The 26,866-nt window shown below is 35.8% G+C and overlaps 2 protein-coding genes across 2 annotated transcripts; one reads left to right on the top strand and one right to left on the bottom strand.

The window, feature by feature from the left end:
• The first annotated feature begins 939 nt into the window (after positions 1-939).
• Positions 940-2,525, top strand: LOC132184900 (transcription factor MYB62). Its single transcript, XM_059598694.2, has 3 exons — positions 940-1,276; positions 1,387-1,516; positions 1,615-2,525. The coding sequence occupies exons 1-3, from the start codon at positions 1,126-1,128 to the stop codon at positions 2,195-2,197; spliced, it is 864 nt and encodes a 287-aa protein (XP_059454677.2). The 5' UTR covers positions 940-1,125; the 3' UTR covers positions 2,198-2,525.
• An 8,644-nt stretch (positions 2,526-11,169) lies between these two features.
• On the bottom strand, positions 11,170-21,326 carry LOC132181208 (glutamine--tRNA ligase). Its single transcript, XM_059594328.2, has 23 exons — positions 20,913-21,326; positions 20,468-20,518; positions 20,087-20,158; positions 19,837-19,936; positions 19,490-19,585; positions 18,538-18,599; positions 18,307-18,408; positions 18,099-18,188; positions 17,315-17,467; positions 17,186-17,241; positions 15,975-16,065; positions 15,802-15,888; positions 15,151-15,348; positions 14,964-15,062; positions 13,751-13,882; positions 13,513-13,649; positions 13,320-13,419; positions 13,148-13,243; positions 12,723-12,823; positions 12,535-12,640; positions 12,315-12,404; positions 12,080-12,209; positions 11,170-11,628 (listed from the first exon to the last, which is right to left on the bottom strand). The coding sequence occupies exons 1-23, from the start codon at positions 21,048-21,050 to the stop codon at positions 11,534-11,536; spliced, it is 2,382 nt and encodes a 793-aa protein (XP_059450311.2). The 5' UTR covers positions 21,051-21,326; the 3' UTR covers positions 11,170-11,533.
• Positions 21,327-26,866: the final 5,540 nt, after the last annotated feature.

Below are 26,866 nucleotides of genomic sequence, written 5' to 3'. Positions count from 1 at the left end.
AATTTGAACCCTAATGTTTAAAAATTTGTATTGTACCTATTTGAAATTTCAAAAAATTTCAATTTGAACCATCCCTTATTCATCGCCATCAGAGTAGACGAAAATTCCATTATGTAAAACTCTACAAATTGCCCAAAAAAATAAAAAACTTGGGCCACCCCCTTTGGCTCCTTGGGGGTGGCTCGGCTACCCCCAAGCTAGCTAGATGGGGTGGCCCAGGGGTTTTTTTTTTTTTTTTAGGAGCAATTTGGGGAGGATAAGACAAAAAATGTCACGTGCGTCTCACGTGGTGAAATTTTCGTCTACTGAAACGGCGATTAGTAATAGAGGGTTTGAATTGCAAATTTTTAAAACTTTATGATAGTATATTGCAAATTTTTAAATATTGGGATTCAAATTAAAATAGAAATCAAATTTAGGGGGGTAAAATGCATTTTTTGCAATTAAATATAAGCCTATTTTAGTTTAATACTAAGCTGATAGTAAACTCAATTATTAAATGAGATATAGTCGTACAACTTCATTTTTATTATCGTTTATAATATTATTTTAATTTCGCACACTCGAGATTAAATTATTCAAAGAATCAAAGCAAATGAATTAACAAACAATTCACGGTGGACCCACTTGAGAGACAATGAGATGATCATGGCCTTGTGATTTGAATGAGGATTAAAGGCAGCTGGCAGCTGGCAGCAGCCCAAGCAAGTGTCTCACATCATTCTTGATTGATGACGATTGAAAACACTTTAATGTGGTCAGGGTCTCTCTAATTGTATTTTTCATGACCTGGAGATAACCTAGGTAGGACCAATCTTTACCATCACCTAGCCAACTAGATTTGCCACCTACGACGCAGCCCATCTCTAAAAGTTCTATTCTTTTTTTATTTTTTTTATTTTATTTTCTACGGAGAGGCAAGAGCATGTGGATAAATTCTAATCAGTGATTACTTTTCTTTATCCAAGCTGTAGTTTTGAACCCTCTTGGATTCTATAAATCCATGGCTTCTAGTGTTACTTTCACAGATCTAAGTTAAACACACAAAAAGAAAAAAAGGAACCTTTTCCACCACCTCCAAGAGACACAGAGAGAGAGAGAGAGAGAGAGAGAGAGAGAGAAGATATGCCTGCTGCTACAAAGAGGGTGTGCAAATCTAGTGAAGAAGATATGGAGCTAAGAAGAGGTCCATGGACTCTTGAAGAGGATAGTATGCTCATCCATTACATTGCCTGTCACGGAGAAGGTCGTTGGAATATGTTGGCTAAATGTGCAGGTAAATTAACGAACCATTTTTCTATCACATTAATTATATAAGATAGATATTCTAATTCGTTTCTTCAATTGAGTTGACTCGCTTTTTTTCTTTTGTCTTCACTGTAAAAGGACTGAAGAGAACTGGGAAAAGCTGTAGATTGAGATGGCTGAATTATTTAAAACCCGATATTAAGCGCGGGAATCTTACGCCCCAAGAGCAGCTCTTGATTCTTGAACTCCATTCCAAGTGGGGCAATAGGTGAAATTAATTTCTGATTTTTGCTCTTCTGTTTTTGGAAATTTTGAGCGGGCTAGGGTTTGATTGGTTTTTGGTGTTGTTGATTTTGGGAAATCCAGATGGTCAAAGATTGCGCAGCATCTACCAGGAAGAACAGATAATGAAATCAAGAACTATTGGAGAACAAGGGTGCAAAAGCAGGCGCGGCAGCTTAATATCGAGTCTAATAGCAAGAAGTTTGTTGATGCAGTAAGGTGTTTTTGGATGCCAAGATTGCTGCAGAAGATGGAGCAAACTTCTTCCCCCCCTATAAATTCTTCAGCTCCTTCCCTTGTATCCTCAGCATCTCCTCCACCAAGAAAGCTGATGATGCCCATTACTTTAAATCATCATCACAATGAAAATTCAAGTTCAGAATATTCCAATATGAAAATCTCAAAAGAGGAGTCTCAAGTTCCTCAACACCCAGCAGCTCCTTTCCATGCCTTTGATAATTGCACTGCTACAGTCTACAACCATCCAAATCTAAGTGATTGTCACCTTGTAGACGGCAGAAGTTTTGACACGGAGGAACTCATCCTGGACCCCATGTCAGCAACGGACACCTATGAGAACTCTCTGTTTGATTGCCATATGGCAGATAGTGATTGGCTTTCTGACAACATGGCAAATTCTTTATGGAATATGAATGAAATTATGTGAAGCTAGCTCCCACCCATATAGATCATCATGATTTTAGTCATTGTACTGATCCAGATAGGGTTATATATATATATATATAATTATATACTCATTGTAACTCAACTACCCCAATATTATATTTTGAAGGTTTTGTTATGAAACTGAAAATCTAAATACAGCAAATTTGAATTTTACTGATGAATGATGTATGTATAAAGTGAGTGATATTCTGTAGTGGGGTGTATAGGAGTTGGACAAGACATGTGTATAGATGAAGCAAATGTATCTTTTCCCAGATGGGGGTTGTTATCAATGCATTTTCAACAAGCCAATAAATTTATTATTTGCAGATGTCACCCTATAATGCAAACCATATTGGGATAGATATATAGCAAGTAAAAGAAAGAAAGAAAGAAAGGAAGGTGGAGTCACATCTAGTTGTGGGGGCACATACATTATTATGTACATGTTTCTTAGGAAAGGGCGGTGAATGTGGTGAAGGTGCTGTTAAGCAGGAAGGGGGCCAGAAAATGCTTCTCTTCTCCAAAATATTCAAGTACCAGAGCTTGCCAAAATTCATTGAGATAATTACGACTGTGGACCAACTCCTCTGCATATGGGCTGTCACTTCTTAAAAGTAGTTTGAAACTCTTTTTTTCCGAAGATGATTATAAAGCCAAACCCCTTCTTTTTTTTTTTTTAAGCAAATACGAAGGGGAAATTTGAAGGGAAAGTATACAAGACAAAGACTCCAATACAATCAATACAGTAGAGAAAAAAAAAAGGCCTAAAATTACAGGGAATGGCATGGCAGAAAACCTAAAACAACAAAATGCTTCCACGTAGGCTGCAGATTTTAGTGCTTGAGAATTCCTTGCACATATAAATTCAATGAATATATACTTGGCATGACCTCAACTCCCTGGAATTTTGAACTTGTCCAATCACCATCATTTTTCTTTGATGTGGAAGGCATCATATTCATCAAAAGGACATGCTACTCATGAAAAGTGAAAACTATTTGTTTCAAGATCCTTTCTACATATCTATCATATATAGTTAGGAAGGAAGCTAGCCTTGTTTTCATGGTGATCATCATTCTTTAGGGTTTTCAGAATATGTTTAACAAAAACTTTTCAATATGTAATCCTCAATTACATACATTCTGTTCAAGCATGACTGTGAACACTAAAGCAGCCCCCACATGTTGATGCACCAGGTGATCAGTGAATAGTGGTTTCAATCATCAAAATTCACATACAAAGGCTTGAGGGAAGTACAAGTAACACCAGCAAAAAGTATGATAAACTTCAAGTCGTTTTCAGCAAAAGTTTATATTTTCAAACTCCCACTTTGTATTACCTTCTTAATGCATTACTATGAGACAACACCTTTAGCCCCATTAGACCGTTGCTATGTGATAAGATCATTTTTGAATTGAAACATAAAATGGGCAGATGCATGTGATTCAACATGCTATTAAAAAAACACGTGATAATGGACAAAAGTCAATTTTAGGACATAATTTGTCTTTTTATAAAACTGTCATGTGTTTCTTAGTATGTGAGAAGCAAATGATTTTTATAAAACTACTAAAAAAAAATAATGTGATTCTCACATGCTCAAATGATACATTATAGTTTTATAAATCAGGTTGTTGAAAATTTCTCTAACTCAGTTAAAAAAAAATTTTGTTCATAATTTTTCTCTGACCCCTTCTTCCGACGTGGGTCCCTCTCCTCATTATGCGAGTTTTTACATAAATAGGGTATTCGTCATCAATGCCCGAAAGGTACAAATGAAAAAGGGAAAATCATGTTCAAACTAAAACAGGAGAGCTCTTCTTGTGGATCCATGGCCATGCTTGGTAGGTTATCTGCCCTTTGGACACGGCTTAACGTGTAAGAAAACTACTTGTGTTGGTTGGCATACTTGTCATTTGGTAATTTGCTGCTCTTTTTTTTTTTTTTTTTTTTTTGAAATTCATTGAAGAAATTGCTTGGTCTTGATACGTTGCTAACTTTGACCAATCCAGCTAGGCCATAACCTTAGGGTACTCTATTCAATCCTGGCTTAATTGACGGAGACGAGATATATATTAAATTAACTGAATATGTCACTCAAGGAGGAAAAGTATTGCCATCTTGTAAACCACAGAAAAAATCTGAGGTGTAGATGAATCACGGAAAGTACTGTAATCTTTGTTCTCTAGCATAGAAAAAACAAAACAAAAAAGAGTACGTAGAAGAATTAATGCCAAGGACATGACCATGACTAGGAAGACAACTAATTTGATTAATCCTAAACATCTTTATGTTATGTTTAGTTGTCCTATAAAATTCTCAACTAGTGTATCCTTTTCACCACCTATTTGACCATCCCAGACTCCCAGTGCTAAATAAGCATCCTTTTTTTTTTTTTCCGAAGAAAATTATAACATTGCAATCCCACAATTCTTTTATAGAACACAATCCTAATTTGCCGTTGTTGATAGCCCTACTTTTTGTTAAAATATTGATTCAATGATTATATTTATTATCTCACATTAGATTAAAATTTTGAAATAATTGATAATTTAATATTAGTAGCAAAAGCCATTACTTCAAACTCTGCTCATTTTATTAAATATTTTACTAGGGGTGGGCAGATTAACCGATTACCGACAAATCACATTTAACCGAACCGATATTAACCGCAACCGATAGTTATCGGTTAAAAAATTTTAATTTTTAGTTATCAGTTGCGGTAATCGGTTAACCGCAACCGATAAGGATTTTTAATTTTTTATAATTTAATAATTTTAATGAAACAAAAAAGACGTCATTTTGGTTTCAATATATAGACCAGTTGAAGCTCTCTTTTCCCCTAACCCTAAAACTCCCTCCCTTCGTCCCTCGAGTCCCGTCTGCAGCCTCCACTCTATTAAGTCTCCTTAGTCCTCTCTCACTCTCTCGCACTGTCGCACGCTCGCATGCCTAACACCCCTCTCTTGCCGAGTCGCAACCTCGCAGGTAATCTCTAGACTCTAGTATTTCGTTGGTTTTTCTCTATTGATTGATGGGTTTTGCTGGATTAGCCTCTGGATTATCATTTGGGAATTTTAGTCTCAGAAAAACCGAAGCCACCTACGACTGTCACCGATTCTTGTCGAACTCTCAAAGCTGTCAGCGACGAAGTCCCAAGGTAGAGAAAATTGTGAAATCAGTTCTAAAGCCTCATACTCTCTCGACTTTCGATTTCTCTAAAGGTATGCCCATCAATTAATTTGCTTTTTCCTTCTTTTTGTTTCTCTTTTTCTTTATTTTCTAGTTATTCTACATTTCTACTCCATGGCCATCGACCCACGAAAACTGGTTTAACCGATTACTAATATGATCGATAATTTTCGGTATCATTTTTTATTGGTCGGTAATCGGTTAGGAAACGATTAACCGATTGCTTACCGGCCGGTAATCGGTAACCCGTATAACCGGACCGATATAACCGATATCCAACCCTATATTTTACATGTTTAATATTAAAATACTAATTAAATGACCGACAAAAAGAAACTAAAACGGACAACATGGCCCATTTTATTTATGAGGCAAGCCAATTATAGTGAAATACTAATTAGCAGTATATACTAATTGGACTTGCAACCCAATTAGTACTGCATTAATAAAGGAAATTACTTGGCCCATTAGCTCAGTTAGCTTATCGTTATTGTTTAATGTATAGTCAAAGATAGTATTAAGTTTGATTATGGATCTAACAATGGCATTGTTTTGTTAACAATGTTATTTTCTTTTCTCAAACTAAAAATATTAACAAACAATTAAAAATACAAAAATAATGTTTATCTTAAAAAGAATATAAAAAAAAAAAAATTAAACAAAAAAAATCAAAAATTTATCAGGAGCTAGCACCGCGGTAGTCGGATCAAGATGAGATAGTTTATGCTTTTGGAAAAGTGGGCATCTAAGCATGTTCGGGCATGATTGCCAAGGGATTGGACTAGTTAGGACCCAAATACTCAAAAAATTCATCTCAAAATCAATTTCAATATTCTTATTTTTTACATTACATCAATCATTTTTTATTACTATTCAAATAAAAAAAATTACTAAAAAACAATTTTTTTTTTTTTTTTTCACTTTTTCATACAAAATAGTCGTACTTTTTTTTTACATCAATTAAATCTACTATAATTTCAATTCACTCCCTTTTTCAAATTCTTTACCAAACACACCCCAAGTAAATAATTTGTGCTAAGTTTCCATGTGAGTTGGAACCTTGAAAGCGAGATGGATTAGACACCCATCCATTCACATTTTCAATCAAATCACCCTTTCACAATCACACCGAAGCGTGAAGAGACTAAACTCCCACACACCCACACGTCCTTTTCTTTTCTCTTCTTTTCTTTCTTCGCAAGAGCCCTCCGCCTCCCTTATTGGTCATCTAATTCTAACCCCATAACTTCTAGGACCAACCCAAAGCGTGTGCCTATTCAAGCCAAAGGATTTGGAAGAAATGTGTCAATTATTGGAAATATCACGACACTTTTTCATAGGTGTGTGTGTGTGAGAGAAATCTTGTATTTTAGGAAACCTACATTTTACTCCTTCAACTATTATCCAATTTCTCTTTTTTTTTTTTTTTTTTTACTTTTCCAAACTTTAAAAAGTTCGGTGTTCCTTACCGATATCTCTTCTATTAAGATTTTTCGTTAAATCTGATAAAAAATTGGCCGTGTGCAAAATGACAATAATACTCCTTAGTTGTATTTTCATACATATCATGGTTTGCTTGTGTCAAAAAAAATGTCATGTGAATCGTGTACTACCCGTCTTTTGTTAGGATTTAATATCTAGCCCGCAAATAAGATAACTAAAAGTACTTGGTTGATTGGCATGTGATATTATAATTTTTTTAAGTTTGAAAGACATTACAAATTAAGTGATAGTTTGAATAAGTAGATGCATCTACCTTAAAAAAAAAAATTGCTAGTAGATGCTAGTAACCCATGAATGATGGTGGTACAAAGTCAAAAAAGAATGAAATTATGAAACATGATAGAGGTAGGTCCATTGAAGTGAAAGGCACTAAAGTTGAAGATAATTTAAGGATGTTCGTTGCTTACGCTTCCACTTTGAAAGTTGATAAGCTTCAATCAAATCAATTGATCTAATTGAGATCAAGTGTTATCACTTATCATAGTAAACGATAACCGGAGGGATTAACAATAAGTGCATGCATTAAAAGGGACAAATGAAAAAGAGTTAATATTGGAAATAATAGTTTTTTTTTTTTTTTTAATAAAAAGAGTAACGTGTGAATCCAACTTAGAAGAAATTGGTGAAATAGAGAATATCTTTTTTTGATCTAAAGGCATATATAGTGCCACTTCAACATATTCTTCATCTATTTATGTATTCGTTGAATCTAATATGGTGTCACTGATATTGTGATACATATTGCACTCATTTCATTTAGTGGAATTTGGTTGGTTTTTTTTTTTTCTCATTTTCGGTTGTCTACGCAAATTGCTTGTGCTCCTTTTGCATATTCTCTTTTGGATTGGTCTTCGCATTCGTCTCCATTACTTGACGCCAACTTTCCTCTCATAAGCTCTCACCGGAGGATGCCCGTGAGGGAAAAAGCCACGGACGGTGCCGGCTTCAAGCGAAGCTAATTGGGTCCTCCATTTGGAACATTTCTAACGGTTTAGCTAAAAGAGAGATATTAGCTACATTTAGCTATTTTTGCTCTTTTTTTAACTCCAACAGAATAGCTTCACATGAGATAGAATGCCTTAACTGCTACAGTGAATAGCAATTTAGTGTTTATTCACTGTAGCACACTAGATGAATAAAATATTATTTCAAACTATTGCTTTTTCTTTGTTTATTGTTTCGGTATTCTCCTCTTTTTCACTCAAAACCATTTATTCTTCCACCGAAACACCTCTCTTAAGCTAGCAACATTTTTTTTTTAGGAAAAATGTAGATTACCCCCCTGAAGTTTTAAGAGTTTTTCAATTTTAACCTCAAAGTTCAAAAATTGGCAATTTAAACCCTCCGTTTAATTTTTCCGTCTAAATGGACGGAAATCTATGAAATTACATCATTACCCTTAGGCTTTTTTAAAAAAATTTCCGTCCAATTTAACGGAAATTAGTAATATAATGTTTAAATTACCAAATTTTGAAACTTCAGGAGGGTAGATTGCTAATTTTTAAACTTTGGAATTAAAATTGAAAAACTCATGAAACTTCAGGAGGGGTAAACTGCATTCCCCCCCCTTTTTTTTTTTCTTTCACACAAATCATTTATTTATTCTCATCTTTTTTCTCTTTCCTCTCGCTCTTCTTTTTGTTCTTCCCTCCCTCCCACCCTTCTCTCTATCTCCCTCCTTTGTCTTCTTCTACTGCTGAGTGATGGGTTTAAGCTCTCCCTACTCTCACGCCCTTCTCTCTATTTTTGTTTTTATGAATAATTTCTATATATGTGTTTGTTTTTCTCTTTAATTAAGTGTTGGCAATAATATAATAAATAAAAAAAATAAGAAATAATATTTTAAAGCAAGTAAAAAATGAAATAGAGAATCTGTTGGAGTGTGTAGTGAAAAAACAATAGCTAAAGTAAAAAGTTGTACTTTTTTCACTTGATAAAATACCTAATGCTGATGGAGATGATAGTTTTTGACGGTACTCGATTATTCGAGAATAAGAGAGAGAGAGAGAGAACTGCATCAGATCGTACAATTGTTGAATATTGGTTTATTCGTATATCGAGTCAGAGCATCCACATCAAGCTCTTGAAAATTTAGTTAAATTTAACTTTCAAAATGTGCGTTTTTAGATATGGTTAGTCACTTTTAAAGACTTCCAAATATCAAACTCTCTAAATAATTTTCTACTTTAACTAAATATTATTTTTTTTTATTGTGAAACCAAACTACTTTAACTACCATAAAACTCACTTTCATGCTCATATACATGGAATTCTTTTTTATGCCCAACTGCATTTTTAATTCAAGAGATTTCATTGATGAATGCATTTAATTTATTAACCGATGGACATCAATCAATTAATGCAGTTGTGTATTTTGCTGGGTGATTTTGCAGCTCATAACACCTAGGTGTGGGTTGCCTACACCCGGGCATGCTTTTGTCCTTAACACTGCCCATTAATGGCGAATAATAATCCCGAAAGTTTTGCAGTATACAAAATCCCAAATAAATCTAAGAGTTCAATCGTCGGAAAAGCATACTTGAGACGGAGAGAGAGGCTAAGCACAGATCAAACACGAGGAGAGAGAGAGGCTGAGAGAAGATCAAAAACTGAGAAGAGAGAGAGGCTGAGAGCAGATAAAATCAGAGTCCCTGATCGATTTCACAGAGAGCGAGAGCGAGAGCGGGAGAGAACAATGGAAACAGAAATTTCCATGGCTGACGGTGGACAGAAATTTCCATCTCTGTATGTTCTCTCTTGCTCTTGGTGGTGTGACGAAAAGAAAAATGGAAGGGGAGAAAAGGTAAAAAGGGGAGGAGATGAAACTCTGGAGGGAAAAAATCACCAAAAGCTTGGCGCCAGAGTCAAATAAAATAATCTTATAAAATAAATAACATTTGTTTTTTGTGTCTTTAGATTTGAAGAAATAACATTTGCTTTTCGTGTCTTTAGATTTGAAGAGGAGATCAAATGTTTTATTTAACGTTTGATAGAGAGTTTGATGTGGAGAGCTTTTTGTAGATTTTGTTAAAATTTTAAAGAAATGTTAGAAATGGAGAGCTTAACGTGGATGCTCTCAAGTGATTGATTGTTTGAGCAATTTCAGACTTCCTTACAACACTTCCCAGTGTTGAAATCGATATATGTCGGACTCCTGTGATTTGATGATTAGAGATTAATGCTGAACCGTCGGTCAACTACTCAAGATTGATTTTTTCTTTTTTTTTTTTGGTTTGCCTGAGCCATTCCATTAAACCCAAAAAAAAAAAAAAAAAAAAAACCCTACAAAATGTGGGGCAAAGACTCCAACAAAAAAAGCATAAAAAATAATCATCACAGTTTAAATATAATAAAAAAATGAATCCAAACAAATCGTGTCTCATAGTTCCTTGACCAAAAGGTCGAGGAGAGAGCTGCCATGATGGTTGTATTTAATGCAATCCGATAAATAGATCGCTGAAAAGATGCGATGATGCAATCGATAGAGGTTGCATTTCCCGCATCCTTGAACAAAAAGAGCATACTCTACAACAGCCCTAGGCAAAAGAGAGATCCATTCCCGCTTTATTGAATGATGTGGGGATGAGCTCTCTTGACGGAAAGATCTGGAATGGGATACCACCATAAAGGACAACGCATGGGGCCCAAGCGCCGGTGAAGAGGGCAGCTAGAGGCTGAGCTTGTGGAAGATCCAAAGGGGGTGAACAGTGAAGAGGCGTGTGGGATAGTGGAGGCGGATTAAACTTTGATCTTCCCACAAAATATTAGAGAAATAAATAAATAAATAAGAAGAAATGAGAGAGTGGAGGAAAGGGAAAGCTCCGTTTAGTTCAGTGACGACACTGACGGAGTGACGCGGTTCAGGAGTTTGTTTTGTGGGGGAGGGAGAGCGGTTCGAGAGAGATGACTACAACAGATTGTTTGAAAGGTGACTTTTCTTTTTTCTCATTGCCTTTTTCTTTTCCACTTGTCTTTTCTGGGCAAAATTGATTCAAAAAAAACTACGATGGCGAAATAATAGCGGAAGAAGAAAAAGAGGTCAAGAATTTGTGTTCTAGTTGAAAGTCAAGATATATAAATAATAACGCCAAAAGATATTCTTCGAGTTAAGGCCTTAGAGGGTCTCTTTTTTTTCTGACTAGGAAAAAAAAAGAAAAAAAGGAGCTTAGACAGGTCGAGTGCATGGTATTATTGAAGATAGACCTGCTCACCCACTTATATAATAAGCCACCACTCCCGTTTCGGATGAATAGAAGAAATTTATGAGTGCATATATAAAAGAAAAGGCAAGAAAATGAATAGTAATTCCAAAACGATACAAAATTTCAAGCATCATGTTGGCGGATGAACAGCACCCGGCCCAATCCCCCCAAATGCAGAAACCAGTTTTATCTATAAACAAAGAACTCTTCAAGGAACACATAACTAACGGATTACAGAAGTGGGATAGTAAATTTCAATAGATTTTCCCACATATACAGTGCATGAAATTAAAGTTGCGCAAACCTCACTAACCATGATGTATAATGTACTTGTAAAATGTGGTGAACAATTTGTTGAGTAATTTGTATACAAAATATTCCAAATATTGTACCTCCTCCTTGCCACATTCCATCTTAAGCTTTCCGAGGGCATAGACCTACTTTGCAACCTTGCTATAGCTGTCTTTTAGCGTGACTGTTCTATTGAAGACGAGCTTTTCAGGGGTGGAATCTTTATCAACCGCAAAATAACCTGATATTGCATATAGAGAACCATACAATCAACACAGGAAAGGAAACATGATTTCGGAATGCACTCAGAAGAAACATAGCAAAATCACAAAATAGAGAGAAACAAGCGACAACAAATGCTGCAAGTCTTGGCTAAAGACAATATCCACGGCTTGTTGAAGCCAATAATATGCATAAACCCGATGGGGACAAAATGCCAACCCAGCTAGATAAAATTTGGATTAGAAAGATCCATTTTAAGAATTTACCCTCACCAACCGTGTAAATTGAAATCCAGATTAATATTTTTAGCCAATTAGGTGAGAAGGATCAGAACTTTATGCAGTTGCATTACATTAGAACTTGATGCACAAATATATCTATGCCATGCAACGTGCAACTCTTTTTATTTTACAATTAAATCACCAAAATATTCAATATAGGAATAATAATGAAAGGGTTCTGGACTCTACCAAGCCTTTCGAACTGAAATCTGTCCCCGACTGTAGCATTCTGCAGCAAGGATACAGCATATGCACTTGGAACCACCACTTTGGACTCAGGGTTCAGATCACCAAGCCAATCATCAAGCTCAGCAGGGTTCTGATACAATAATTAGAACACAGGTAAGCATACGTCATATTTTCAAAAATAAAGCAGAGAGCGAGAGAAGAATAAGACAGCCTTAGATGGTATATGTTTGCCAACCTCCGAAAGGAACAATTTGTCAAACAATCTAACTTCCACCTTGAGAGGATCAACCCCGAGGGAAGATTCAGCTACCCAATGGAGAACCCCCTGCATGATAAATGAATGGACCAAAAAATTATTATAGGTAATCCATGAAAAATATACTCAGCAGCAAGCACCAATTTAATTTTGTATTGCAGAAAAGAAGTTCAGGTTTAAACAGGAAATCCAGCAAAACCTTAGGCTTTGTCTTCTTAGAAGCATCATACTCAGCCCGGATCTCTAGAACAGTCTCCTTATCGTCATCTAGGATAACTTCGGTGCACTTTATGGGAAATGCATATCTGCACCAGCAAAAAGGATCCTGAGTATGAAGCACATCTTTGCTCAATCTGATGGGCAGATATGAACTGGTAATATACATACCTGAGTAGCACAGATTTACCAGGAGCAAGGCCATAGTAATCCTTTGAATCTTTCACCCGGAAATCAGAATGTTCAATGTATACAACATTTGAAAACGGAACCTAAGGAGAAGCAGCAAAAAGCACAACCAGTAACAGATTACAAACTGCAATTTGGAGCAAAATATGGTTTTTCATTAGAATGAAAATAGCAATTTAAATAGAAAAGCTTTATTCTCATAATTGATGTTAGTGCATTGCATTAGAAGACCGCATATATATTATCGTATTAAGATCAATCACACACTTGTCACACTTTAGGACAAGTGTTGCCAAAATGAATCAACACAGAATGATATGTTGCCTTGCTGATTGTTCAAGTCTTAATAGCAGCAGTATTATTCTCAAAAAAACACGACTATAATTTTATTCTTAAAAGAATGTCACCTTGTAAAAGGCAGATGCATCATCTGTTTGAGCATCAGGCCATCTCTTTGCATCAAGATCTATTATTGAGCCAGCTTCTAGGTTTGTAATAACAACCTTGAAACACAGAAAGGATCAGTGATACATTGAGTGAAAAACATATTCTAGAAACAGTGCAAAACAAGATGCAAACCTTGAGCGGATGTAACACAACCATTGCTCGAGGCACTGTTTTGTTTAGTTCTTCTCTTATGTGATACTCAAGGCGATCCAAATTTATTGTACTATTATCACTGTAACACAAGATAACACATTTAAGATAACAAAGCATCATAAATCTTACATATTTTCCATGTTCTCAGGAATGCCCATAACACATATCAAACCTTCTAGTGATCCCAATTCCTCGAACAAAAGCATTAATTGCAGTTGAAGTCACACCCCTACGACGCAAACCAGCCAGCGTCATAAGGCGAGGGTCATCCCAACCATCAACCCACCTATCCGTTACCAATCGATTTAACTGCAAAGATATACCATATTCAATCATTATAGAGATAAATAATAGAAGAGCATGATAAGATAACATTTTTTAAATCTTTCAACAGACATGTTCTCACTCACCTTACGCTTTGACATCACGGTGTTAGTAACATTCAGTCGTGAATATTCCCATACATATGGCTGGTAAAGGCCAAGCGCATGTAATAACCAATAGTATGAAGCACGACGTGTCTCGAACTCAAGTGTACACAGCTGCATAAAACATCCAAAAGTTGATTAAAAGTGTTGACACACTTTACAAAGAATATATAACTGATTGTCAAGAACGAAAATCAGATGGTGAAGACCTTCTATTGCACACAAAAGGGAGTGCATCAAAATAACTTATGGATATTAGCTTATCTGCATTTGAGGCTTCCAACAAGCTAACAAGCAAATGTTATGGAGAGACTAGCACATCAAAATAAAACGGACCTCAGATGTTTAGTTCAAAGCAAACAAACACCAAACTTTCAAACCCAAACTGTTAACAGGAACCATAAAAGGCACCAGTTACCAAAAAACTGTGTTACCTTATGAATGACCATAAAACAAGGTAGGAAGTTAACAATACATCACTAACCCCACTTTCCAACACATAACAAGTAACAAGAACGAAGCAGGCACCAGCTGCAATAAATAATAAAACAAGCTTCATAACAAGAACAGTCAACTGATCTTTATTACGGCTGGGGGAAGAAGGCAACTCCTATAACACAATTTTTTTAAAGGGCAGGCAAAGTCCCATGTCCAGCAATCATCTAAGTTAAGGAAAAAAAAAAACGAATTGTTTAAACCGAGTTAAATCTAGAACACGCTCCCCCCCATCCCCAAGAGAAAAAACCCCGAACTAATCTGGATACTAGAACACACTTCATGAAAACCCACAACTAATCTGGATACTGCTATATCTGTCTTTCCTTTGGTCAAAATCAGGCTACACCACAAGAAATCACATGGAAAGACCTATCTAAAGATCTATCAATCTTCTGACATCTATCAAACCATGGATATTCCAGTTATTATTTTGGAAGCTTCAATAACAGGTGGCTATCACAAGAAATAAACGACCAACAACACCAAGTCATCCAATCTGTTCTGAGATTACTAATCAAAAAGTCGACCTTAATTTTTCAAATAACACATCATTTAACTCGCCGAAGGATGCTTTGCATTCTTAAATATCTTTTAAAAGGCAAGACAAGTTCCTTAGATACATTTGACAACAATAAAAATCTTGAATTTTTCTACAAATGAATCAGGAAATGATACCTATCAAGGGTGGGAAACATACCGAATGTGTAATATTCTCAAGAGAATCCACAATACAGTGAGCATAATCATAACTGGGATAGATACACCACTTGTCTCCAGCATGTGGATGAGGAGTAAACTGAAAAGAAAAAAAAAAAAAATCCAGACCACTGAATACAATCTCCACGAATTTGAGCAATCAAAGATGTTCAGTGGTGCAAACTTGCCTTGATCCGATAAGCAATAAGGTCGTACATATTATAATTATCACTCTGCATGTCTTGCTTCATCCTCAATGTTGCTGTCCCTTCTTCAATAAGACCTCTTCTCATATCATCAAAAAGTCTCAAAGATTCTGCAACTGGTCTGTCCCTCCAAGGACTGTTCATCTTTTTTTCCCTGTACTCCTTTATTTCGTCAGGTGTCTAAAACAAATTATCAGAGAGTCAGGAACCTTATATCAAGATTGATTAAGAAAATAATCCCACAAAAGCAATGTATAAGTGCCAAGCATAGACTCTTCTTTTCCTTTTCCTCTTTTCCTAATCAAATTCTATTAAAGAAAATATAAAACACTCGAACTCAACAGCCTCAGCTACAACCCTTCATTCGCCAAAGCAAGGAAGAACATAATGGGACAAAAAGATTACAGTCAAAAGCCCATGTTACTACACATAACTACATAACTTGATAACATCAAGTCATGCAATCAACTTTGCCATAAAATTGATAGTTTGGCTTGGATGAGTCAAATCCTAGCTGGAAGTGGCACTGCACCACACCCTTGCAGCAAGAGCTAATTCACAGCAAATAGAATAAGAAAATAATGTTTTAAATTTTCAGATAATAAGTATTTTATCAAATTATCAAACAACAACCTGATGATCAACATATGCATGACCCCTTCGTATGAGCTCCACTGCTAAATCATACAAATCTTGGAAGTAATCACTGGTGTAAGTAATCTGCAAAATTCAGCAAACCCAAGAGTTGCCAAAACAAAGGGCAGCACAACAGAGGATACACCATCAATGTAGAGAAACCACTATACCTTAAAGGGCTCCCAACCCATCCACTGTACAATTTCTTCGATATGATCAATGTACTCTTTCTTTTCAGCTTGGGGATTTGTGTCATCATACCTAGTGCAACAAATCAGGGATCAAACTCAGATGCAAGAGAAACTGGAAATTTCTTTTATCTCTTCTCAATTCTTAAAGAGCATATGGAAAATTAAAAGGGAGTTTATAACATTCGTAACAAACAATAAACCAAAGAATCACTTGTCTTGTAGCAAACTAACAAAGTATGAACAGCATTCTTTTAGTTTCTTAAGGGAGTAAATTTAAGTTCTTTTAATTACAGAGTATATGTTTTCGGCCATCTGACACTATAATGCTCTGCATCCATGCACACACACACAAACCATATTTCTGAGTCCTACTCTACCGTGCCCAAGGAGAACCAACCAGATTATAATACATCAACAAATAGAAGCTTTGACTAATGCTGACATATGTATAACAGAACCTTGATAGGTGAAAATAGAACAAATTTACAAACTTTGATGCATGAAAACAATACCAACTATAATCTACATAACCAAAACATGCCAGTCAGGGGTGCAGCAGAACAATATCTTATCAAAACTGGCTTCTATATGCAAACCAATTCCTGTCATTTAAAGATTCAAAAGAACATAAATGTTGGAAAACAAGATTGTTTTCATTTTATAATCTGAATCTATCTTACAGATAGTGCACTTGAAACATCAAGACATTAAACTGGATTAAAAACACTCAAGATAGTGCACTTGAAACATCAAGCCATTAAACTGGATTAAAAACACTCAAGATAGGTGACTGACCATTAAATATTCATAACAACTTCCACACACACACACAAAAAAAAAAGGGGGGATACATTGATAGCACCAAAAATATCCTTCCTCTGTCCCATACAGGTGTCCACATTTCCATTCTTAGACATCTCAAAATCTTTGTCCATGCTCCAAAGTCAAAGATAGATTTCATATATTTACTAAATTAAAATTTTGCTTTCCCATTAATTACAAATGTCTAAATGTGCTTTTCCACTTTTAATTTTTCTTTTTTTAAAAAAAAGAAGATAAATTGGAAAATGTTATAAAGCAAGTAGATGAAAAGCATTTTAATAATTGTTCTTAAAACTTTTGCTTTATGAAAAAGGACTATTTTTGCAGCACAGAGGGAATATCAAAGAAGCAGTGTGTGAAATTCTCACCTAAGGTAGCAGCCACCACCTCTCTCTTTTGCCAAGCCAAAGTCAATAAACATCGCCTGAGTAACCATAATATAACTAGAATGAGGAGATTTAAACAAATAGCTAATCTAACTTAATTATGTTATTTACCTTGGCATGACCAATATGTAGATACCCATTTGGTTCAGGAGGAAAGCGGGTTAAAACTTTTCCTCCTGTTGCTTTTAAGTGTTTTTCAAGCAGTTCCTTTGTATTGCAACATCTCAGGATAGAACCATCACTGAAAAATACTTCAGTATGCACCTGAAAAACAAGAGAATTGTGATATATCTTAAAATGCTTATGCAGAGGTGCATATGTGATGACGTGTAAAGCTGAACTCAAAAGTCAACAAGGAACTATAGCCAGCAAGAAAAGACAATCATGAACTTGTTAACTGCTTAGCTTATAAGTCAGAGTAACAACAACATATGCATGAGCTTGATATCAGTTTTGAATTACATATCATAAACAACGGTGGGTTAGTGAACAGCATCAAATCCTGAATTATTCAACAATAATAAGAATCCAATGAAAAAATATCAACGCTTCAGTAGTATATCACTACATCCTTTTCAATATCACTACAATGATTAGAAAATGATGTTTTCACATAGATAAATAATGAAGAAGCTCATAAAATATTATCTGACCAACCTTTTCACTTATTTCTTAACTTATCTTCTTGTTAATTCACAATTTATAATCATCACACCAAATGACACAAGCTTGCAAAGAAATATTACACTTTTTTTTAACATTTTATAAACATATGTGTTAAGTGGTAGGAAAAATTCAGAGTCAATAACACCAAACAGAGTAAGAAGCTATGAGCAAATAATAGGAACAGTTGAAAAGGGATCATAATAAAAATTAGAAATAGCCAACTATTTACCTTGAAATTTTCCTCCGGTTGAGGGAATATCAAAAATGGATTAATATCTTCTTCAGATGGCTCTGGAGTAACAACAGCAACAGTTTTAACCTACATAAGTATAAAGTGGGGAGAAAATTATCAGTGGCATTTTAAAAGGGAGTAGAAAAATTGGGAAAAAAGAGAAAAGAAATAAAAAATAAAAAAAAATCCCTGCAAATGTCTCCACCTCTACTTTAGCAGGCTTTTCTTTTTTCTTTTTGGTTGGCTTTTCATCATCTGCTGCAGTCCTTTCACCAAGTAAATCATACAACTTCGCATCGACGAATTGCTGTAATAGGAAGGGGAGGGTGGGGGGGGGAAGGAAAAAAATAATTGCAAGCAGAATGGTCTTAGTGAAAATTTGAATTAAATTAAGTTGATAATCTATCAGACTTTAATAAAATTGAAAAAACATTACCTTGACAATCTTTGGATCAGCCCATGGGTGCCTCTTCCGAACATGCCCTAGTAATTCACCCACTAGAGACCCCCCAAAAAAAAATAATAATAAAATTTAAGTGCTGAACAGAATGTGTTACATGTTTACCACAAGAAATAGAAGCAGGTGCGCATGTTCATAGAACAAAATAGTAATAAGTTATCATGATAAAAAGAATAGTATGGAAAAGCATGAACTGGTGGGGCTGGACAAATAAATAAAGGCTGACAAGTCATGCATTTACAAATAAGCCTATGGACAGATACACCCCCACAGCACTCCCACGCATATTGTAACGATCTAAGAAAAAGTGCTAGCCACATTAGCACTATCACACTAAAAGGACTAGTCAAATTGAAGATTTCCTAGAATCCCTTATAAAGCCTAATTTCACCTAATAACTATGCAACGTAGGACTTAGTAATCATGACTTTCTTTATAAATCACCCACTCTGTGGGTTTTTCCTCATCCTTCCAATGTAGGGCCGGAGTGTTACAAACTCTCCTCTTAAACCCCTGACATCCCGATTAGAGCCACGTCATGCAGTGCTAAAGCACCACATGACACTACTAGGTGGCTCTAATACCATGTGTAACGATCCAGGAAAAAGTGTTGGCCATATCTACAATATTACCCCAAAATGACTAGTCAATTTTGAGCTTCCCTAAAATCCCTTATACAGCCCAGTTTTAACTAATAACTAGGCAATGTGAGACTTAGCACTCATGACTATTTTTATAAACCACCCATTCTTTATAGGCTACTTCTCATCTTCCCAATATGAGACTGGAGTATTACACATACAACAAACCAATTGATCACAAAATGATCCAGAGCAAGTGTAACAATGTTTACAATATGTCTATATCATAATATGATAAACCATTTAATAAAGTGCGGAAATCAAAGTACATAAATAAAATTACTAACCATTCGTTCGATAACGTTGCTCTAAAATCACATTCTTATTCTCTTCAAAAACCTCATTAACAGCTCGTTCAATTTCTTCCTCCGAAACCTCAACACCTGGTTGCATAAACAATGAAGTTATCAATGTCTAAAATGAAGCAAGAAGTTCTTTTTAAAAAAAAAAAAAAAAAAAAAAAAAAAAAAAAACCACTACACTCTTAAAAACAAACAAACAAAAAAACCGCACACTCCCGACTGAGAATTGAATGAAAGCTTCCAATTTGATATATGAAAAACACTAAGAAACAATGTATTGAACATCCTGAACATCGAAAATAAGTCAAAGAATGCTCTTTTTTTCTTCATACCAACACCACATGCTTCTTCAAATTCATTCAATTTGAAATCCTCCGAAGCAGTAGCTCCAAAAAATGAAAGAGCTGCATCTAACTGGGCTGTAGTTTTAATCTGCAAAGAAGAAACTGTGTAAGAATAATATTACATCCAGAAACTTTTCTAAAATAAATCAATCCCATCAAAACTTCGCAAAGACGAGAGCAAAATCAGCCGTTTGAATAATAGAATTCAAAGTCGTGATTGCTGTTTAGAAGACAAAACCTTTGAGGAAACAATGTATTGCAGCAATGCTGGGCGATGCACAAGAGCGTTTGCTGGGTACTTTGTAGCAACCTGTCACGCATATGGCACACAGCAAAAAGTCATATTAATTGTAATAGTGCTGACGGAAAATTAATATAAGGTCAAAACACAATATTGATCCCTCCACCATGCGTGCGTAAGGGTAACTTGATGCGTTTTTAAAATTTTAAGGACTGTGTTAAATCAATCATTCAAGAATGAAACTTGAATATGACAAACAGTTCAGAGACCAGAATCATATTTTGATAAAAATAGGATTAACTTCACATGAAAAGAGCTACTACTTCTGAAAGCAAATTTTCAAGATATCATAATTATTGCTTCAAAAATTTAACTTACCGTGTATAGGAGATTTCCAACGGTCCGACTGCATCCATCAGTTACACCAGCCTGAAAATCACAACAACAACAAAAAACAAAAATAAATCACCAAATGCATTAGTTTGTGAACAAGACATGCATACTCATAAAATAAACAAATAGCTTCCAGAAGAGGCAATAACAAAAGAAATCTCAACAAGGGAGGCTCCGGTTGGTTGAGAAGGGACACCAGGAAATCAAAGGGAAAAAAATAGAAGTACTTCAATTTTAAGCTTGAAAAAACCAATCCGATTATCTCAACTTTGACTGAGCTTCTTCTTCACTCATTCTTTAAAACTCGAAAACCTCGATAGCAAGTTCAATTTCACTTCCTCGATTTTCTCAGCAGCCAAATAGATGGAAGCAGAAGCCTTAAGCCAATCAAATCTGTTCTGTGTGAGAGGAAAAGGGAAAGTTCAAATACCTCGTCAATCACAGCAACCAGATTGGCCGTGACCTTCTTGTTGGCGACGGTGTTTCCCGCAGTTCGCTCGTCCAATCCGATCTTGAGAAACGACTCCAGGTGCTTCTCCTTATCGGAGCTCTCACCCTTCCCCGGCATTCTCTCAGAACGTGACGGACCTTTGGCGTCAATGTTTGGGAGTGAGGCGGGTTGAGAAACTGACGGAAAAACCCTAATAAATCTTAAATGTAAGAACCAAGAGAGATAAAGAGTATCTGTGGGGGGCGTTGTTAGCGTTTTGGGGGGTGAGATTCTATTTTAGATTCTTTGTGTTTAGGTCGAATTTGGAAATCAACGGAATATTTGTACTAACTGGTCCCGGTGGAAAATGTAAGGAGGACGAGGACCCGGTCACCATTGACCCGTCCCCGCCACTGCCTCGGGCCTTGTACTCCAAGCAATGCATTTGCAAGTTGCAACCCAATCCGCTATATCCATTAAACATATTAATTAATATGATGGAATATTTTACTCAAAATATATATATATATATATATATATATATATATATGATACAATTTTTAAAATCTATATTTTACTGAATCTTCCTTTTTTTTTTCATGCAAGCAATTTTTAGTTTTCTTTAGTGAAATCAAGGTTTTAAATGTGGAAAATATCGGTGTTATTGAAATACGAGATGTTGGTAACTCCTTTCTTTTTTTTTTAATTTGATATTTTTGGATACTTTCTTATGTATTGACTGATAAACCGATGTATCAACCAGTATATTTTGTTACAAAAAAAAAAAAAAAAACCAGTATATTTCAACATTTTTCCTGATTTTTCAATATATTCGGTAATTACCATCTCCAGCAGCTTAGCTAAAAGACTAATATTAGTTATATTTAGTTATTATTACTCTTTTTTTTAGCTATAACGGAGTAGCTTGCCATTAACTATAATAGCTACATTGTTACAGTGAATAGCAATTTAAAACTATTCACTGTAACACACTAGATGAATAAATTTTTTTATTTTTTATTATTATTTATTTATTTCACCTCTTTTCACGCAACATCTTTTATTTCTTCTGAACACCTCTTCACATTTACTACGTCTCTCTCTCTCAAATACAAAATTTATTCACACAATTTATCTCTCTCGCTCACAAAATTTCTTCACACAGTTTGATTAAAAAATTGAATGCAGAAAAAAATTTATTTCATGGAAACACACGGATGAAAACAAATCAATTGCAGTTTGATGAAAAAATTTAATGCAAAAAAAGAAATTATGCATAGAAACACATAGATGAAAATAAATCAATTGCAGTTGAATTAAAAAATTTATTTATGTTATTAATTTTAAGAATTAGTATCTGCATATGAGATAAATGTTTTTCATATGTGTTTATTTTTATTTTTATGAATGATTTTTATATATGTGTTTGTTTTTTCTTTAATTAAGTGTTGGCAATCATATAATAAAAAAAGAATGAGAAATAATATTTTAAACTAAGTAGAGAATAAAATAGAGAATCTTTTGGAGTATGTAGTGAAAAAAAAAATAGCTAAAGTAAAGAATTATACTTTTTTACTAGGTAAAATACCTAATACTGCTGGTGATGCTCTAAATTGTTATGATATTTCATCAATATTTACCATGTATGAACAGATATATTTTCGGCTGAGTTGCTTACCACATTGTCAAACGTTAACATGCACCCGCAATTTCTTGCACAATCGTAAGAAATTCAAACTAAAAAGATTCACAGGGTAAATAATCCAACAATCCATCCCAAAATCAGTCTTCTGGTTTTTCAAAGTGTTGGAGATTGTTGATACGATGAAATTTAATGAAAGGTAAATGGAAAAGGAAGAGAAAACAAAACAGTACACAAAAATGAGAGCAATTTTACCAACCGTTCCTTAACTGCCAACTTCTTTTTTCTGATTCATTGAAGAACTGAACATAACAAAAAACCCTAGCCTCTCTCTAGTCCCTCTTTAGTGAGACCCTTTTCCATCCCTCCCTCCTCTCTCCTTTTTTTGTTATTTCTTTCCTTTTCTTTGCTACGGTTTGATTTTGGAATCCAGTAGCAGCGTCCAAATTCAGCAGCAACAACAGTAGCCGTCTCTTCCATCTCGTCTTTTGGCTTATTTTTGCGCTTGGGTTTCATCGATATTTTGCTCGGAAACTTAGATCGGCTCCTTGTTTTGCCGACCTACTCTTTTGTCGCTAGCCCAAGCCCGTACGCACCACTACATGCTTTTCCTAAGTGCCATTCTACCCTGTAGACACCAGACCTTTTCTCTCTTTTTTTGGCACGCGCCGAATGTGGTTTGTGTGACCTAGAGTGTGGATCGTGTGGATCTCACGCACCAGGTTTCCTTTGCCATTTTCTTGCTAAATCTTGCCATTGATGTTGGTTTTTTTTTGGTTTTGTTGTGTTATCATGGCCTTTGAGTTGAGGAGGAATAGTTTTGATGTCTTACGGCCGGGTCAATAAAACTTGTTTCTTTAGGGATAAGACCTACCAATGTATTAAAATTTAGTGTGCCCGTAGCAGATTGGCCCCTTAAATGAAGTGTGTACATGAGTTGGATCGGATGAGGTAAATACGTTTTTTATTGTTAAATATTCAGTGTATCTACAATGTTGTACTTTTCATAACTTTTTGCTATGTTTCTATGTAAGAGCTTTACGCTCTAGATATCTTATTATGGAATGAAGATTGTTCACACAGTTTGCCGGCCACTCACTTAATTCTTACTGGAAAATGCATAGAATTGGATCCCAAAAATTTCATGAAAAATTAATCTCTCTTTCTTTTTCTTTTTTTAATTTATTACTGTTCTTCTTTCTTTTACTAATTCTCAAGAAAATAAAAAACATGCCCTTCTAATTTACAAATTTTCAGCATTTATACTTCTTTTCCTCGAGATTCGCCCCACGACTACCCCGAAGCTCAACACGTGTCGCCTAGGGATTGGGGACTGACAGACGGAGCAGTTCGCCTGACTTCGGTATGGCTATGTCAAGCCTTCGGGGTACGGTGCGTTCTTCAATGGGACGAGGATGTGACAGAACCCATCTAATGTGACGACTACTTTATTCTGATTAAACGCTTGCTTTCTCTTCTATTGAGGCAAGGTGAACCTTTATCAACGAAACCTATTTGTAGGGATTAGGGGTGGGCACGGGTCGGTTCGGGGCGGATTTCTGCAGTTTTCCTACCCGAACCCGCACCCTGCGGGTTGGAAAATTTCAACCCGAGTGTCTGGCACAAGGAACAAAATCCGCGCGGGTCGGGGTAGATCGGGGCGGGGTAGATCGGGGCGGGTTGGGCGGGTTGTGCGGGTTTCTTTCTTCTTCTCTTTCTTCTCCTCCATTTTCATTTCTTCTGCAGATTTATCATCTATTTTCCTTCTAAACAAACAACCCAACAATCAGAAGTTGCTAAACCCCGAGATCTCTTGGATCCCCATTCATGAAAGAGTTCTAGAGAAGAAAAAAACCTGGATCGGCGGAGGTTGAGCGGCGGCGCAGATGAGAGAAGAGTCGTACGAGGGAGAGGAAGAGAGATGAGAGAGAGGGAGAGAGGCGAGACAGCAGAGAGAGAGAGAGGCGAGACTGAGAGGAAGAGAGGAGAAGGGGGAAAAAAAAAAAGTGGAAAGGGGGAGGCGGCTGGAGAAAGGTAGGGTTTTTATTTTTTAAGTTTATTTGATTAATGCGGGGCGGGTCGGGTATCCGGGGGAAATTTTTGTTATAACCCGTAACCCGCCCCGCCCCGCCCGGGTTTGGGAAAAAACCACCCGTACCCGCGAAAAATGACTTAAAATCCGGCTTTTTCGGGGCGGATCGGGGCGGGGCGGATCGGTTTTGCGGGTTGGGCGGGTTTTTGCCCACCCCTAGTAGGGATCACGCGTAGCTTGGCTTTTGGCGAAGGCATTTGGGCTCGTTATCGAGGTGTGTGAACCCGGCATACGAGCATCGGACTGTGACACGGTCCGCGGTCTGGGACCGTGGGCCTTCACGTCTCCAGTCCGCGGGGCCAGTTTGTGTCGCGGATTGGGCTTTCAAGTCACATGTGGACTGGGCTCGTCGAAGGATCTGAGCCCGCTCCTGTGTGGGACTCTTTGGGTTTGGTGGGCTTTCTCATGGGCCAGACCCTGGTCCAACAAAGATGGAAGAATTTTCTCTACAAAAAAAAAAAATGGTAATCAAAGACAACCTAGTTAGGCAATCGACATAAGCATTGGCGATGAAAAGATAAATTAAAGAGACAAATCAGTAGAAAGACATTCTGTAAAATATATAATTTTAACAAGAGAAAAAATATAAAACATTGATATGCTTTTAGAAATGCTGCATTTCTGATAGACTGATTCTGTGAAACTTAATAACGTAGCAAATAATATAAATCCAGAAAGATAGAGACACATCACCCACCAGAAATGAAACGTGTTCTTAAGAAGAGAGCAAAATACAACCAAACATGCCGAGTCTCAGATTTTCAAAAATTAAGATCCAAAAAAATATCTCTTTCCCTCATTTTCTCATTGCCCAAACAGAGAAAAGAGGGTAGAAAAAAACTACAGAAGAAAAAGCAGCCCTTTGAGCAAGAAAGTAAAGTCAATAGCAACGGTGACAAGGACTGCGGATAGTCCGACAGCCCCCCGTCTACATATTTAAGTAAACTCCTTGTCCATCGCCTAAGGTTTTGCATGAGACTCATAGCTAGGTTGTGGGTCTCCACGACCAGAGACCCACAGGCTGATTATGGGTCTCTATTCTGAGTATTCTCTATGGAAGGAGATAGTCTCATCGTGGGTCTCCATTGATAATTAAAAAAAAATTAAGGACACTATTATATTTTAATCCTAATGGTCCATATTTTTTCTATGTTCATCTCACAAATTAATTAAATTTGTGGACTTATGTAGACTCCACACATAAGTCAATGGGTCAATGGTAAACCTCACAAATCTAATAATTAATCTATTAAATCTATAAGACAATAAGTCAAATATAAGGAACTTAATGATCTCTACCATTTCTCTTATATTTTTTACATATATGATAAGAGGTAATTGATATTTTACGTGTATCACACATTATTCTTTTTTTTTTTGTTGAGTTTAATGAAAAATTATAATTGAATGAGTTAGAGCACTAGCAGCAGCTTCCCTTTAATTTTTCCTAAGTTTATAGCACATAAATATTTTTTTATTTCTTATGAAAATATATTTTACAATACTTTTTCTTACCATTCAAATATTATTTATTTACAAAATACAAATTTCTTACTTACCCTCATTTTTTTCACAAAATTTTAATACAATTCACAATTAAAGACAAAAAGATGAAAGAAAAGAGAGAAAATAAAAATATTTATATTAAATTTGTAAGACAAAAACATGAAATATTATAAATTAAGTGGTTAATAAAAGGAAATAAGTATAATTTCAAAAAATAAAAAATAAAAAAGAGGGGGGGTTAAAAACTTTTCCTAGGAGATGAGGAATGCGTCCAATAGAGCCAACGTGACATGAGTGGTCTTTAACATGTGCCTGCCGAGGAATGATCAATGCTGACAAGGACTTGGGATAGTCTGACAGCCCCCTGTCTTTTCTCGTCCTCCCCCCATTTTTGCCGGTCCAAGTGAGATGCCTCCTCCAACCCAACCCCCCCAAGATTTTTCTTCCTTGGATATTTGTCCACCGTCAAACCAATAAACAACGATAATGACGATGCCGATAATGAAAAATTCAGGGGAAACAGCAATTTATGAGTGAACCAACATCAACACGAGATCTTGTTCACTTGCTGTGCTATCAAGTAACAGCTGCAATGTTGACAGCCCCCCACCCCCCCCCCAAAAAAAAGTGTATAATAAAGTCTAAAGATCACGGAGATGGTAATTAGTTTGTACAAATTATTTTTTGTTAATATGACTTTTTGTTTGTATTATT

The sequence above is a fragment of the Corylus avellana genome, chromosome 2 (genome assembly GCF_965113065.1).
Source record: "Corylus avellana chromosome 2, dhCorAvel1.hap1.2, whole genome shotgun sequence".
NCBI classification, from domain to species: Eukaryota; Viridiplantae; Streptophyta; class Magnoliopsida; order Fagales; family Betulaceae; genus Corylus; species Corylus avellana.
The sequence above is the reverse complement of the archived record's forward strand: the minus strand, read 5'-3'. Positions and strand labels throughout refer to the sequence as shown.